The sequence below is a fragment of the Zonotrichia leucophrys genome, chromosome 7 (assembly GCF_028769735.1).
Source record: "Zonotrichia leucophrys gambelii isolate GWCS_2022_RI chromosome 7, RI_Zleu_2.0, whole genome shotgun sequence".
NCBI lineage: Eukaryota > Metazoa > Chordata > Aves > Passeriformes > Passerellidae > Zonotrichia > Zonotrichia leucophrys.
In genome coordinates, this window is record NC_088177.1 from 15,903,521 (window position 1) to 15,920,714 (window position 17,194).

Genomic DNA, 17,194 nt, shown 5'->3' on the forward strand with positions numbered 1-17,194 from the left:
GTATTTCACCTTTTTTGAAGAAATTGTCCTTACATCCCTGTAATTATCTAACTTTCCTGTGTAGATATAGCTCTATATATGAAATAATCTGTAAAAAGATAAATTATGCTATTTTCAAAATACTCTGAGATACAAAGTTGTGCAGGTGCAAAATTTGATAGTATATTGCTATAAAGACTATGAATTAATTAGTGTTATCTGAGTATATATACTTTAAGCTGGGAGTATAGATTGAATACTGTGGGGGGGTTTTTTTTGCCTTTTTTTTTACATTTCATAGCATTTCATATTTTCTTCAGGATACCTTCATGTTCCTATCAAACACTTTTTTCTTTTGAATTTCTGACCCCTTAAAGGTACAGTAACTGATCACACATTCATGCTTGTCATTAATGTGTTTCCGTAACTCTGATAAATTGAAAAACACCTTTTTTTTTTTTTTTTGCCCCCCCACCTAAACACAGTGATTTTTTTTCTAAATGAGTAGCAAGTGACTACTGGCAAAAATCTTTCCCCCACTGAAATGGATGGAACTGGATTTTCAGCTTTGCCCTACAAGTACTCTGCTCTTTTAGTCCTATGGTGCTGTGGAGCAAAGCCCTGAACAAACTGCACGTGTGTGCACAATTACTGAGGCTGTTAATGTTCACAGAGCATGGCAAGGCAACTGAAATCAAACATTGCCATAGGTATTCCTACATTGACATACAAAACTACTCACAGTGCTGGGAAATACTGGGAGGAGAGAAGAGAAGAGAACAGAAATGCTTGGGTCTTGGCTACTCTCCATGCGTTCCTCTGACCTAACTCTAAGAAAGCCACTTGGTCAGCTTGCTTCTACCAGACACCCTCTCCTCCTGCTAGTCCCTGACACCAGCTGGCAGCATCTCTGAATTCATCAACACCAGTGACTCTGCCTAAAACAGAGCACGTTGCAGCTTTAATCGTTGACCTTGCCCACTCTGCGTTCAATAAATTATCGCTGCAGAGGAAAGGATGGAAGAGTCACTCCTCCTGCCTGTGCAGGTGAAACCAGTTCCTCCCCTCAGGAAAACCGTGTGTGTCTGGCAGGAGAAGGGGGGCTTGGGCTGCCTATGCTGTTTGGTCCACCTGCAGGACGGCTGCTTGGGTCGTTTCTTCATCAGACTGCTCCATCTCCCCGCTAAATGGGTTTCTCTCATCCAACAGTTTCTGGCTAGAAGCTTCTAGAGGCACGCCGTACTCTTCGTCATCTTCCACGATGGACAGCTCGATGTTGTTGTTCATCGAGGCCTTCCCTTCCCCTGCGGCCTCCTTCTCCGGGGCGTCGCCGGCTGCCTTGCCCTGCTCGGCCAGGGAGGTGCTGGGGGTCATGTCCGAGTGCATGCTGGCGAAGGACACCTCGTCCTCGTTCTCGGCCTGCTCGGTGCTCGCCGTCTCCGAGGGCCTGTCCTCGGCTTCCGCAGGGCTCTCCCCCTCACGGCCTTTCTTCGTGCCGAATCCCACTTTGAAACCCGGGCCCTTGCCAGAGGAGGACTTCTGGTGATGCACAGTGAGTGACTTCTTGATCTTCTCTCTCCGTTCGGGCGACACGATCTTTGTGCTGATCTTGTTCATCTTCTTCTCAATGTTTTGGCGGGAAAACGCTTTCTTCAGGCTGTCCACCTTCTTGAGGCTGGATCTTTTAAGTTTCTCAGCTCTTGATTCTTCTGTTTTCTCCTCTGCGCTGTCATCCAAGTCATCTCCCTCAGGAAACATTTCATCATCTGAACCCAACTCCACTGTGTGCAAGGTTTCTTCCAGTGTTTTGTTCTCATCCATGGGCTCCTCTTTTCCTTCTGTAATGCTGGGAATGGGCTCTTTTGCAAAAACACTGGCAGGGATCTCATTTTCCTCCTGAAAGAATTGACAATATTTGAGTTTCATAGTTCACGGGATACAAATTTAACAAACAAAGCACAATCCTGAGCAATTATTTTCCCCTTCCCCATGATGAGACGAATGCTGAACGTTTGTAGGTTTTTTTCAATACATTTAACCAGTAACAAACCACTCAAAGCCCATTGAACCATTAGCTGGTAAAGTTTAAGACTTATGAGCTGTCAGCTGTAAGACTACTCTTTGAAAGTGACTTGGGGTGTATAGAGAATGGAAATCCTGTTCTTTTAATTTATATTAGATACTCTTCAGTGAGAGTTTAGCTGTCAAGTTGTACAGCTGTCCCTGGGAAGAAGGGAGGGTATGGTGGGGAGGGAGGTTGTACTGAAGACCTCCAAAAATCACATAACCCCACAGAGCTCTCAGTTTCTCGAGCCAAAGACTCAGAATATCCCTGCAGAAGTGTTGGGTCCATCTGGGAAGTATCTCAAATGACAAATGCAGTTAGCACTTTTGCCATATTCCTGGAAAATATATGTTGCTGTTAGAAATGGATTGTTGATATTAGAAATGGATTGTTGATATTGAGAAACCATGAAGTTTATGGTGTTTAGAGTACACTCTGTTTTACAGCTATTTACAGAAAAAAACCCCAAAAAACCTAAACTAGTAATATTTGGTTGGTAAACATTAAAATGTGGACAGGACAACTCCTTGAAATGTAAGGATAGAAATTTATAGTATACAAAAATAAAAAGACAGTATACCACATAGAAAACAGGAGATTCTAGCTAACAGGGAAAGTATTGCTTTTTAGAAACAAAACCAAGAAAGGACACAGAAAGAAAGAAAAGAAAGAAAGAGTCTAAAACCAGAAGAGGCTGAGCAGGGGCAGGAGCTGCAGGTCATAACGAGGGATGTCTGTGCCCACCAAGTGCACCAGCTCTGCAACCCCGAGCAGATCAGAGGCAGCACAATGAGCACTTTGTTCTCTGCAGGTTCTGCAGGCATCTACCCATGCAAAGAAAATGAGGCTCTTTGCACACTTCCTTCCCCTCTCAGCACTTGGAGCCTTGGATCTGCATAGTCCCTACTCATTACCTTCTTTATCGCTTTCAGACAGAGTGCATGCAATTTCGCTTCCTCACATGCATTGCAAGGATTTTCTTTTCCCTCCTCCTTCCACATTTATCTTTAGATACAAAAAGCAGTAAGTGCTGAGTGAAATTGTTGTAATAGTCTCAGATCTGTCCCCAGTGGGCCTGAGTGTACAGTTAAGGGGGAAAAAGGCCACACACACTTTTCCAAGTTCATGCTCATTATTTCGGGACTGAGCATACAGCTGTGATCACTGCAGAGAATAGTGTCTTGGGTTAAATTTGCTGTCAAGGCTGTTGTACATGGATGCTGTTTATTCTGGGGATGAGGAAGCTCAGGGGTGACCTTATTGCTCTCTACAACTCCCTGAAAGGAGGTTGTGGCCAGGTGGGGGTCAGACTCTTCTCCCAGGCAACCAGTGACAGGACAAGAGGACACGTAGCTGTGTGTCACAGAGGATATGTTGGACATTAGGAAGAATTTCTTTACAGAGAGAGTGATTAGAGGCTGGAATGTGCTGCCCAGGAAGGTGGTGGAGCTGTCTCTGGAGGTGTTTAAGAAAAGACTGAACGTGACATTTGGTATTGTGGTCTGCTTGACAAGGTGGTCTTGGGTCACAGGCTGGACTCAATAATCTCATTTCCAACCTAATTGTTTCCGTTATTCTGTGATCCTATTAAAAACTAGGACTACTTTGGTAGTCCTTCTAGAACCCAAGACTATGCAATAGGCAGAATAATTTTATACCACATTTTTAGATATATATACACAGAGTGATTTGAGTGTGCTGGTTAATATCCCATGTGGATATAAAAATGAGAAGTATGAAAGAAATGGAGCTGGTTTGACAGTTTGTACATGCTTTGTTCCTGTGTGTTCTGCACACCTCTCTGGGCCAGTGGCCTCAGTCAGATCCGCTGGCACACAGCTGTACAAGCCCTCTGCCTGCAGGGGAACATCCAATGAAGCCCACACTCTTCTCCCCACACCTATTCTGTTGCTGCAACTGTCAGCAACACTGACCAAGATAACAAAACAAACCTGCACCAGCTTTAAGTGAAACCAACTGCTAACTGCTGTACAAATATTTATATTTTCTCTCCACTGCAGTTAATGAAATGTGGATTACATGAGTGGGTGCAGCATTGAATTATTCCCCAGAGCACGAGAACTCAGGATAAAACATAATTTTCATGTCTAGTGCATTCTTTCCAAACCTAGGTAATCACACACAGTTTTAGACATCTGAACGTTCAGGTGTAAGTGCCTGAGTGGTACAGAAAGCTCTGATTTTAATGAGTAGAGAGGTGGGTTGTTACTTTTTAAGTGTTTTATCTAGGAAAGTGGTGTCATATGAGTTTAATCACAGCACAGTTGGAGCCAGAGATGGGTCTGAAAGGTGTTTCTCAAGGTCAGTTTGGCTCTGTCTACAGTATTCATGTTAAACTGAAGTGCTGTATGCAGTCTCTAGAATAATATGGATACAGGTTTGATTACAATTTTTTATCAATTTTCTGACTGAGCAGAAGAAAGACTGTCAAACTACCCATGTTTATAAAGGGGAAAAAACCCCCAAAAAAATACACTGCATAATAATGGGCTAATGACTGCATTAAAAGCAGATCCTAGGTGGTCCCTGGCTATCAGGCAGTACTGGAATTCAAGTGATCAGCCCTCTGTCTAAGCTTCCTGCATGGCTCTGGAAAACATCAGCCTCTGGTCATCCATTTGTGTGCTTATAAAATGGGAATGACATGCTTCCTATGCCATGCTTCCCAAAGACCTCAGGATTGCAGGAACCATGAAAATGCAAATGAAAACAAATGAAGTAAAATGCTTTGGAAACATGAGGGTGCTATAGCAGGAATGCTCTGTGGTGGAACAGAATTTCTGTTTCAAACATGGTTACTGATAACACCTTCTAAGTGGGCTATTGATAACTTTCTGGTCTTACAAGTTTATGTGACAGCTGTATTTTGTTTTTGATACATTTTTAAGCAGGCTGCTATTTTATTTAGGAAGACTAGAACAATACACTGAAAAACGCCAGCTGTTACAAACTGCATAACTATTTTCCATGCTAAAAGTAGTAGAACTTTGATCTTTTCTTCTTGATCTAATCTAAAATTCTAAGAAAGCAATACATCTTTGTATTTTCCACATCTGAATTCAAAAACAGCCCTTGCATTTTTTTCCTCAGATGGGCTTGACTGTAGGTAGCTAGCTCCTCTGAATTTTATTTTTCCATGTAGCAGATGAATAGAACAGTGGAAGTCCTCTGCATAAAACAACTCTTGCTAACACTGGTAATACTTGCATGGTTAAAATCAGTGCCTTCCTTGCGGCTTTCATCAGCCATCCCTGGGAACTTCCTGCAGGTCAGAATTGCATCCCTATCTTTTACAAAAAGGAATAAGATCCATAAGAGTGCACTACAAAACTGGGTGGCCTGAGCCAACAGGTGGCTAATTTACTCAGGAAGTGCTGATTCTCTGATGCTGCATGAGGGAAATCAATCTGCTTTGGTTCGGTTTCTTTTGTTATATTTGCTGTATGAGGCCGTGACCTTCAAGGAGGAGAGAAGGCATTTTCCCAGCCCTGCTCCTCTGTATGTTGCTGTTACATGCCCAAATGATCAGTAGCCTAAAACTTGTTTTGCTGCACAAAATAGGTCAAAACATGACAAATCCTCCTGAAACCGGCTCTGGCTATTTTCCTTTGGACAATGCAGCTCTGCAGGCTTGGGTGTCACAGTGGAGTGAGGGAGGGCAGGAGCAAAGTGCCACCAGCCCATTTGCACATCCTGGGCAGGCTGGGGTGGTGGCTGCACGGTACCCTGACCTCCCACAGCACAGCTGGGCCAAGCCCAAACAGCTGTGGGAGGTATTTCTGTCATTAATCAACATCAGAGTATTCTCCCTGCAAGGCTCCAGCGGGGAACACAGCATTATCAGCTTGTAGTTCTTCTGGTTCCCTCACTTGTTCATTTGGGAGCTTGTAGCTGCTTTTGCAAAAGATTACTGCAGTGATCTGAACAAGAAGGTACAATAAAATAGCTAATTTTTGGTGCCCTCCTCTTGCTTTATTTTAGGAAGAAGGATTTACCAACAGCAAAGGTAAAGGACTGAAAAGGACTTGAACATCAGCGTGCTTGACCCCAAGCTGCAATTTTGACTTATTTCATCTGTCCTATTTCCATGACATTTAACCAGTAATCATGACATTTAATTGAAAAATTAAGCATGAGCCCTTTTTTTAATCTTCCATTCTGCTTTTGCAGCTAAAAAAGCAAACAAAACCCCCACCAAACCAGAACCAAAAAGCTGGTCATGTGGTGAGAACAAAACAGAGGGGAACAATGCCAAAGCTTAACAAGGATTTTTAAAACAGTCACTTCAGTGTTTTGCCGAATTGCTGTGTCATTTATAATAACTTTTGCATCCTCAAATTCTTGGAATGGAGCTCCTTTAAAATATGCCACCAATTAAAGAAATATATGCAGATGTTCTAGGGAGAGAAAACTAAGAGCATTTTAATGGAAAATATGTAAATAGGTGAACTTTTCTAAACACAGTTCATTCTCAGTGCATATGCAGAGGGAAAGCTGATGCTGGCACGTGGCAGCACAACTTCATAAAATGCAGAGCTGGAGCTCAGTCGTGTGTTTTGGCTATGCTCAGTGCTCCCACCAAGTATCAGGGAGTTTAGGGTATATGTGAATGCAGAACTGAATCACTAATGTGAATTTTTATTTTCATATTGAGCTGTCTGCCTAAGCTGGGGATGCTGCTTCTAATGAGGAACAGGCTCTGTGAAGTTTGGCATTGTTTTTTTTTTTCCAGTGGAAAAGAAGGATCCCCCAGCTGAAGAGGAGTTCCATACATTCAGATTCCCCTTTGTTTTCACAGAGACCTGGCGTCAATATGGCTTCATTATGTGACTTCTCCTTCCTGCAATTGTTTTTCCATGGATTCCTGTGCAAGGCAGGACAGAAACCCAGCCAGCCTGCTGTTTATCCCCTGTGCAGTTATCCTAGCAAGGAGTGGCCCTGCTGACTACCAGACTGTCCCTCCTGCAGCCTGAAAGGAGGGACAGTCCATGGTGCCATTTGACTGCAGGGCACTGCCAGGAGCAATTCAAAGCTGGGGGGTTTTTTTAAGCAAGTTTAACTGCAGTGTTTCTTTTTTTTGAGTCTGGTGCTCCTGATCTGCACTGGCTTGGAACTGGTTAAGTTCATCATCCTCCACTGTGGTGACATTTTCTGGTGAGAGATGGGAACTGAGTCACCTAAATCCCTGTAAAAGCTGTGGAGAGCAGACCTGCTGTCCAAAGGCACCACCCCAGGGACAGGCAAAAGATTTTCTTTATCTGCTGTTCTGGGACCCAGGCCTGTGCTGTTTGCCTTAGGTTTGTGCACTATTAAGGAACGGTTCAGAGGTTTCAACATGCCTTAGCTTTACACCCCTATTTAGTGTCAGAAAACGAGCCAGCCGGACTCTGCTTTACCCTCAAACCCTTCCTGGGGATTTTTACTGCTGCTTTCACCCAGTGCCTGCAGATTGCTGCCAGTGGAAGATCCCCACCCAAGCTAACCCCAAATGTCCTGCACACACAGAGCTCTGTTTGTCTTTCCTCCCTGCATTATGTCATCCCAAAATAGTAAATATTGAGTTCTCTGGAGGAAGACGCTCCTTGTAACAGCAAGGCCTTAATTCTCACACTCAGAGGTATGAGAAATGTTAAAAAATTACCTTCCCCCAGGCCTTGCTGGTGTACCCACCCCATGGGAAAATGTCTAGGTCTGAATCTGTCAGCTCATTAGCCACTCATTAGGTAACAGGGCCTGGGAGATGGCATGGCCATGGATCCTAAATTACTTGCAGAACTGCAGAGAACATGTGTCTTTTAATTTACCCAGTCTCTGGAATAATTTCCACATTCCTTCTGGGGTGGAAACATGCGGCAGCTCCTCCTCTTCTGGCCTGACAAGCCTGGGCTGTAATTTGGGAGAACAATAAGCAGGGAGGTGGGGGCTTCCTTTCTGGGGGAATTGCCTGTGCACTGACCAGGCCTGCCAGCTTTTTACAACCAAGCACCGCTCTCTTATTTTGGGATTGTTTAGGAAAAAGCCCCAACAAGCCAAGGAGCAGAGTTAGTGGCTGACAGAGCTGACAAGCTCAGAATGGTGAGGTGCCCGAGCTGTCACTACCCCAGCCCAGCATTTGCTCTCCTGTCCTCCCTCAGTGATTTGTGGAGGCCTGTCTTTATTTCTTTTAAATATGTGAAAGTCCTGTCCTGTGTTTAGTTAAACTCACGGCGTGCTCTATCCAGACCATTGCTTAAAAAGGGGAAAATATGCAAACTGCTGCTATCACTCGATGGACTGCCAGGAAGCTGAGATTTTAAGCTGAATTTTTAGCTCATCCCTGAATGGGCCAGATCAGTCCTGCAGAGTGAAGAAGGGCATGAGGAGATAAGGGAGATGCAGCCCTGCTTCCCTCCTGCTTCCAAGGGCAGAGGCAGTGGCAGTTTTTAGGGGCATTTCCTCTGCAAGTTTGCAAAATGGGCTCTCAAGAGTTTGGAAAAACGTAAGGGCCCTTCCAGTTTACTTAAACCCCGAAACACACAATAAAACAAACCTTTCACCAAACATATGCTGGGAGTTAGTAAAACACGGCTTTCCCGTCATTTGCAGAGAATAAGAGCTGGCAGATTTCTCACGCATGCTAAGAGTTAGCAAAACAAGGTCTCTTCCCTCAGGTTTGCTAGGAGTTAGTAAAAGACAATTTTATATCCAAGACTGCAAGAGTTAAAGAGAATATTCTATTCTATTCTATTCTATTCTATTCTATTCTATTCTATTCTATTCTATTCTATTCTATTCTATTCTATTCTATTCTATTCTATTCTATTCTATTCCTTCACAAAGTTTGCTAAAAGTTAGCCAAAGAAAGGAAAAGAAAACAAAGGAGGGGAAAAAGTGTTTTCCTCAAGTTTGCAAGAGTAAAGAGCGACTGCTCTTTTCCCAGATTTCCTAAGAGTTAGGAAAACATGCTTTCTGCACTTCCACAAAGAGGAAAAGCGGGCGTTTCTTCTGCATCTGCTAAGACTAAAAGAGGGCGCGTTCCCCAAGCTTGAGAGTTAGCAGAAGACTACTCTTTCCCCAAGTTTTCTAAGGTGAAGAAGTTTTTCCTTCCACATTTGCCGGATTAGCACAAAGCCAGCTGCGGTGTCCGAGTGTGCGGAGGGTTAGCAGGCAGCAGCATCAGGGGGCTGTTCCCGGGCGGGGATCAGAGCAGGGCTCTCACCTGGAAGATGAGCACCTTGAAGCGGTCTCGGCGGAGCAGCTGGGCGTGGTGCTGCTCCAGCCGCCGCACCTGGTCGCACTGGCGGTCCAGGCGCTCCCGCACGGCGCGGGTGTTCGCGCACACCTTCCGCGACTTCTCCAGCAGCTTCTCCACCGTCTCGCCCGTGGCGCCGTGGCTGCGGCACAGCTTCACCAGGTCCTCCTGGATGCCCCGCACCGCCCCTTCCAGGCCCCGCTGCCTCTGCTCCATCTGCCGCTGGTTCCCGTCCACCTTCTCCAGCATGGACACCAGCTTCTCCAGCAGGGCCAGCACGGTCAGCGCGTTCACCTGCCCGCCGCCCGCCTCGGCCGCCGGCAGCGGCGGCACCGCGCTGCCCGCCGCGGCCTCGCCCATGGCTGCACGGCCCGCACCGCACCGCCCGGCCGGGCCGCTATAAGGGCAGCGTCGAGCCCTCCCTCGGGGAGGATTCGGGCAGGGCCCGGCCCCGGCCCGCCCCGGGCAGGGCTGTGACCGCCCCGGCAGCGCCGAGCGTGGCCCGGGCCCGGGCAGGGCTGTGACCGCCCCGGCAGCGCCGAGCGTGGCCCCCGGGCAGGGCTGTGACCGCCCCGGCAGTGCGGAGCCTCACCCGGCCCAGCCTGGCCCGGCCCGCGGTGAATTGAATGAGCTGCCGGCCCTCGGCAGCATCAGTAGATGGCAGGAGATACCGCGGAATGCAGCCCCTCTGAAGGAGGAGAGGGAGAGTGTGTTGGTGGTGATGATCCCGGGGAGAGGTTGTGGGTGTAGACCGGAGTTCTGAAGGCCTTAAACTAATAAGAATAATTAAAAGTGTTTAATTTATCGCTTTAATCAATAATACGATTATTACAGTAATTGTATGTGGACATGCTTTTAAAAAAAGCATGCTTTAAAAAAAAGTAAATTACTACTGTAATAAATACATCAATTATTACATTAATCGCATATTAATGTGCTCTGACAATATACAATATATAAAAATATACAATATACAAAAATTATATCAGTACATTTATTCTTATATCAGCATTCTGATGATAGTTGGTAATAATTGTGGTAATAATTAACAAACTTATGACACATTTACTCATGGTGAATCAAAGCTCCCATAGTTCCTTCCACCCCGTGCAACACCAGACTGTGTTTTGGGGTTTTTAAAAAATAATGATGTAAATATTTTTATCTCCTCAATGGCTTTATTGTTATTATTAGAGGGCTTTAAAAATAATTTAGGTGATGACTATTATTCTATTCTATTCGATTTGATTCTATTCTACTTGGTTAGTAAAAAATCTGAAACAAGTGTGGTGTTGCATGGGTGGAGGGAATGCCAGGAGCTTGAATTCCCTCCACATCCCTTGGGATGTGGAGATTAGCTGGGCACTCTGGTTGTCCTGCCCAGATTCTCCAGGCTTTCTTCAGTGAGAAAGAATCATAAGGTTGAGTGTGGCTGTTTTGGGGAAATAGTGATAAATTGGGTGTGGTGGCAGGGGCACTGTGTTCCCGAGTACCAAAAGGAGCTATTTGGCATGAAGAGATACCAAGCTGTTTATTTAGAATAGAGCATAACTTTATCTGTTATCACCAGGGAAAATGTTGCAACATTCCATGGACTTGGGTGTTTCATCCTGTACTGATGTTTTTGAGCAGTCAATATCTGTCTTCTCTCCTTTGCGTTTGCTTGGAAACAGGACTTCTTGCTGCAGCACAGATGTTTCCAGTGCTTGGCTGTGTAGGATTCTAATATTTGAGTAGCTGACATATAACATTTTCTAATATTTGGCCAAATATGCTTTATGATTTCCCTTCATCCTGCAGGTTAAAAGCATCTATTTGGAGTCCAAATGACCATGATTTCTGTCCTTTCCTTTGGATGCAGAAGAAAAGAAAAAAGCATTTTACCATGAAAAGGAATAAAACCTAATGACTGAAGAGCTATGCAAATGAGTTACCCATTTCAAATACTGTGTGCTGAATGTTCTGCAATGTTACCTTTTTCTGGTCCTTGCTTTTTTTTTCTCCCCGGGCTGCAACTTCTATTCTTCAAGTTGTGGGAGCTTGAAAAATGCATTTGTGAGTGAGTTCACTTTGGAAAAAAAATCACCGAGTCTGCCAGAGCTGTCCACAGGGGAAACTATGCTGAGACTGTGAACTATGCAGGCTGAGAGGGGAGTGGACATATTTTAAAGGCACAACCTAAACAAATCCCTTCTGTTTGCAGGAGCTCTCGCTGGCAGCAGCACCTGATCCGCCCTTCCCGAGGAAGGGCGTGTTTGTGTCTCCAGAGCACTGCCAGTGCCAGCCCCTCGCACACAGCATCCCGCCCATCTCGCTTCCTCTCTCCCTCCCTTCGTTTTGCCTGGGACAAAGGGGAGGAATTTTTGCAGAGAGCAGCAATAAGTTACCTTGCTCTGGCAGGGAGCAACCTGTGTCCATGCCCAGCTGCATATCTTTCCTGTGGCAAAATAGCTTTTTAATTTTCCAAATTAATTTTTTTTTCTCCAGTTTTGCTGGGCTGTGGTGAAGCCCTGGCCTGGCTGAGGTCCCAGCTGCTGGCCAAGCTGGCTGCCCAGCCCGTCTCGGGAGCCTGTCTCCTCCAGCCTTTTTGCATCAACCTTCTGCTGTACCTGGCACAGATGGATGATGGAGGAGAGAGCTGCCCTGTCGATGGAATCTAAAGAAACGCTCTCCTGACTCCTGCTGTGAGCCTTCTGCGAGTTTTTGAGTGTTTAAAACTCCCAGCCATGTGTGCATCCTACGGAAAAGTTGTCGCACCCCAGGAGAACCAGCACCAAACCCAGTTTGTGTGCCTGGTCAGTCCTCTGACCCAGCAAAGCCAGGGGCAGCAGCCCTGATGGAGCTATAAGGGCCATGGACACCCATGGCAGAGGGTTCCTCAGGGTCCCCATGGCTTGGGAAGAGGTGCTGTGCTGTCCCTGTGCTCCCTTCCCAGAACTGCTGCTTGGGCCATCAGCCAGGGCTGTGGGGAGAGGAGGGGTGATGGGAACAGGAGGAAAGGTGGCCCCAAACTGGTACCTGTCCCATTCTGCTGCTATATTCCAGCTGGGGGCTTTTGACACCAGCTGTCAGCTCTGATTACCTGTCACTGTTGTAACAACACTGTCAGGCTGCTGAGCTGCCAGTGCTTGGAGGAATTGGAGAGTTTTTATGCAGGTTTGGGGTTTTTAATTTTATCGATTAATTTGGCAGAGTAGCGGAGGAGGTTTTTTGCCAAGTTTCAATACAGATTTTACTGGTGAGAAACTTTCTAGGGGAAAACATTTTACATTTATTTAGAAAGAAGAAGCATTAAAGAGATTAAATTTATCAGGGTCATCCGATGTAAGTCAAGAGTTCTTTTCATGTAAAATCAATATGCGTGAATTATACGGACAAAAATTGGAGGTTAACTCACTCATTACTCACGTGGTGCTCAGGATAATAAATGTTTGATGCTGGAGCATTACTGATAATTTATTAGGCATAGAGTAATAGGTAAAACAAAATGACAGGAAAGGATGGAGAAGGGAATTAATAGGGGAGGGAAGAACGGCAGGGGCCATACAGGTCATTGTCATTGTATTGAATTTCATGTCCAAGTTACCAGTGACTTAAAGAGATGGTGTGAGGCCATCTAACTGCCAAGGTGAAGGGCTGGCTAGTGGGAAGAGCTGTGGAAGCTGTGGGAGGAGAGCCCAGCATGGGACGGCTGGTGCCTTGAGAGGCTGATGTATGCCTTGCTTGGACAGGGCAGAAAAGGGGATATGGATGGGACATGGCTTGGGAAGAGGTGATGCTGCATCTCATGCACCAGAGCCAGCAGTCTGCACCCAGCAAGGGCTGAAGACATGAAACCTGGTTGTCTGCTGCTGGAGGGCTTCTCTGAGGGCTGGGTCACAGTGCCATCTCCCTCCTGTCGGCCTGCTCCATCTGTCACAGCGGCTTGTCATGCTGCTGGCACCTCTGCTGCTCAGCCAGGGCTGTTGGACACTGGTCAGAGGCTTCTGGGGAAACAGAGGCTGGACTGACTGGTTTGTTAAATGTTAAGCGTGTGATGATTGAGTGAGGTTTATGTTATTAGGCAGTGAGACTAACAATGCTGATGGGACTTATTCCAGTGGAAGACATTTCCCCTCTCAGCACAGGTTGTTTCTTCCAGGGACACAGCCCAGAGAAATTAGCCCATGAACCCCTAATGTTGCCTTTTGGTGTTTCTTTTAAAGAAAATAGTATGTCTGTTATGAGTCAGTCTCACTGGAAGCACCCTGTTTGTGGTGCTCTGAAAGCATTAGAGAAGAAATTTAGTGGGTTAGAGAAGCAGGGACTGATGTCCTGCGTTGTCTTTGGCGCTTTGGAGCAGCACAAAACTCACCCCAGGCTGCTGATGGATGCCAGCAACTGCAGTGCATTGTGGACCAGCTCTCCTCTAGCAGTGGTTACTAGCCCTTAAATTTTGGGAAGGTATCAGTATCTCAGATGTGATGTAGTGTTTTGTGTAGAGGAGCAAGCACTTGAGCTGGGGAGGGGAAACCTCTTACTGCTCCACAGCTCCTGGGGCGAGGGATTCAGCCCAGGAGACTGTATGCAGCCTGGTAGGTCCATGGAATTTTTAGCATGAGGGAAGCCCACCACCCATGGACAAGGTGGATTGGGATCTGGGCAGCATGTGGACTTCTGCTGGAAGAGAGGGAGCTTGGTGGAATTGGGGCTGGAGGAAAAGGATGCAGCAGCATCCTCAGCACACTGGCAGTGTGAGCCTTTGAGAAGCAGAGAGAGGCTGTGGGTGAGGCAGTGGCTGGAAGAGGCTCCAGGAGGACACCACCCCTCCTGCAGCACTGTTCCTGGGGAGCAGGGCCCTCCCTGCAAGGGCTCTGTGTGTCCCATGGCCACCCAGCCTGCTCCCCACAGAGGGAACCCCAGTGCCTGGCTCCCAGCTGGTGCCTCTGTGCTCACAAGGGTAACTGCATTTGGAGAGCCCCTTAGTGAGAATGGGAAATCTCTCTCTGCTAGGAGAAATTTTAATATTTGGGGAAAGAGAGAGATGTGGCTGTCTGGCAGGAAATGTATCAGCATAGAACAACATGAAATTGCAATTTAACTCTCTTGTGCAAATGGTATCCGGTAGAACTTAATATGCAATGAAGAAATCCACTTCCACTTTATCGGCCAGACTAAATCATGTTGTGCACAGGAGACTTCCTTTTGCTGTGTGCCAAGTAGCAATGATTCTATGCAGACTTGCAGACAAAGGAAAAAAATAAGCCACATAAAAATACCATATGTGCCAGGCATTTTCTGTGTATTTCTTCAGACATTCGAGGAGCACAATAATAAACTACGTGTTTGGTTTTTGGTCCTTTTTTTCCCTTTGAAAAGCAAATTAAGTTTTGGGAAGGGGAAAAATAGTTTCCTTAGCTTCAGATAAAAGAGCATATTTCAGCTGCTGGGTTGGATGTTTCTGCAGCTCGGACAAAAGGGAGGTCAGGACACCAGCAGTCACAAATGGAGCAGCATATGGCCGGTCAGCCCGGCCCTGCCAGCGCATTGTACTCCTCCAGCAGATATGTGGGGCACGGAGCAGGGGGAGCAGCTCCGCTAAAAAATGATACAGAGGTGATATTAAAAGGACCTGAAAAATGGCAGGAGCTGCAGGTTGGGCCATGGTTACCTACCGGCAACGAGCTGTGCCTTTGGAGCAGAGCTCCAGCTCCGTCCTGGACACCTGCTCCTGCAGCCGAGCCTTTGTGTGGCCGGGAGCATCTGCAAGGTCACAGGGACCAGGCAGCTTCAGGGAAGGGGCTTTGCTGTTCCTGGTAAAAGCCCTTTCCAAATGGAGGGTGGGCTTTTAGGGAGTGTCATTGAAATGCTCGCCAATGTTTCAGCTTCCTTCAAAAGGGCTGTGTTCTTTGGAAGAAAATGCTGTTTGTTTTCCCCAGTTTCAGAAATATCGGAAGCTATATATGGAATCAGAGCTACTTTTCCCTTTCACTTTTGGATATTTCTGGAAAAGGGGGATGTAGTTTTCAGTGAAAGACAGGATAACCTGTGGGGATGTAGTTTTCAGTGAAAAGCAGGATAACCTGTCTGCTTCTTCTTTCCCTCTTCAATAAAAGAGAGTAAAAATTAGAAAGCTTTTAATAACTTGAAGCTGAATACACATGGATGCTTTCTTCTAGGATAATTTTTATTACACTATGTTCTCAATGGTTTATTGTCTTCTGAAATTTCTCGAGGAACATTTAAAAAATCAGTTGTCTTGGAAAGGACAAGAATAGTCCACTTCTGTCAAGATGCACAGTGTTCTTGTGGAGATTGTTTGAGGTGATGCATCATCATAACAGAGGGGAGATTGTCATAAATAGTAAATAAGGCATAATGATGACTATTGTACTTAAAAGGTGCAGGCACACACAGTTTGTGGTGGTTGGGAGTGGGGCTGTGGCCCAGCCTCATCCCCAGTGGGCACAGCTGTGACAGCACTGACAGCAACGAGCCATGGAGTGCCAGGGGCACTGAGCAACCACCACAGGGAACAGAGGGCACACAGGTGCCATGCATCAACAATCAGAGGTATTAAAGCTTGGGCTAAAGAACAAGAGGAGCAGATGCCTGAAGCCTTCTGAAGATGTAGGGTGTTACTCTGTTTGGGTTGAAGCTTTCTGAAATTGTGTGATGTTGTTCTGTGTATTGTGGCTGTCTCAGCTGTGGTATATGCTGTGACAAAAAGGAATTATGCCTTTATTGAAAATTTTTATTGTTGTTATAAAGCTGAAAGAAGAGGTTTTCCTACTTTGCAATCAGGTTGTTTGGACTAGGATGATAATGAAATAACATTTAATGGAAGCAAGTAGGGCATTAATTATGTGAAAAGCATGTGAATGAAGATCTGTTTTCTGCAGATAATTGAGGAGACTTGAGTCACTTTTGGCCTGCAGACACACCATCATTCATATCCTTTGAATCTTTTATTTGAGATGAGCTATAATGGACTTGGAATCTAGAGAGTGTCTTTCCCTCATTGCTGAGGCATCTGTCATGTTGTGCCATGCTACTTCATGTTGCTCTGATGACATGGCAGAAGATAACAACACCATGCAAAGCCGAGCGTGATAAATACGACATGGCATGCCCAAAACAATACTTGCTTTTAGTAGATCAGTTATCCTTTAAAAGCTAGTATTTAGGTTTGTCCTTAGATAATTCAATAGCTCCCATCTCTGGTAGGAATGATGTCAACCTGAGTTACTGTTCGTGATGAGCAGCGCTGATGGGACATGATGGCATGAAAAGGATGAAAGAGCAGCAGGCTGTGGTGCACGTCCCAGAGCTCACTGCTGAGTACCTGGTCAGGGCCAGGTTCACAGGGCTGGGCATGACAGCAGTGTGAGAAGGAGTCAGACAGGATCTGTCACAGGCCAGCTGGCCTCCCTGACAGCCTCTGCCCACCACAGCACTTTGGGTTTAACTTCTGCTTTTACAGAGGTCACCAACAGAGTGCCTGCATTAAGGCAGTGAAAGAAGAAGGGAAGAAAAAGCAATTCCCCAAAAATATGGAAAAATCATGTGAACTGGTCAAAGGAGGAACTGAAATCAAGTTGTTAAAACCCAAAGTTTGATGTATATCTTGCCCATGCAAACTGCATTGGTGTGATCTGACAGGGCTCCAGGGAGAAGCCAGCTCAGCCACCTGGGAGAGACAGGGTCAGAGAGCACCCAAAAGTCAAAATGGGGTGCATCCTGGACCTCCAGTGTTACTTCCTCTTCACAGAGGAATATTTTCAAAACTGTTTATTCTTATACATGAAAATCAGAAATCTAGGCTGGAAGAATTTTTGGTATTAGACAGCATTTTTTCTCTTCTCCCTCTCTCTCACCTGCACTCTCCCCTTGCTGGCTTTTATATGCTCTGTGCATAC

General features: G+C 45.9%; 1 protein-coding gene across 1 annotated transcript; it reads right to left on the minus strand.

Annotated features, from left to right (window-relative positions):
* Positions 1-444: 444 nt before the first annotated feature.
* CAVIN2 (caveolae associated protein 2) lies at positions 445-9,732 on the minus strand. Its single transcript, XM_064718830.1, has 2 exons — positions 9,264-9,732; positions 445-1,875 (listed from the first exon to the last, which is right to left on the minus strand). Exons 1-2 carry the CDS (start codon positions 9,654-9,656, stop codon positions 1,093-1,095), a joined length of 1,176 nt encoding a protein of 391 aa, XP_064574900.1. The 5' UTR covers positions 9,657-9,732; the 3' UTR covers positions 445-1,092.
* Between the last annotated feature and the right edge of the window lie 7,462 nt (positions 9,733-17,194).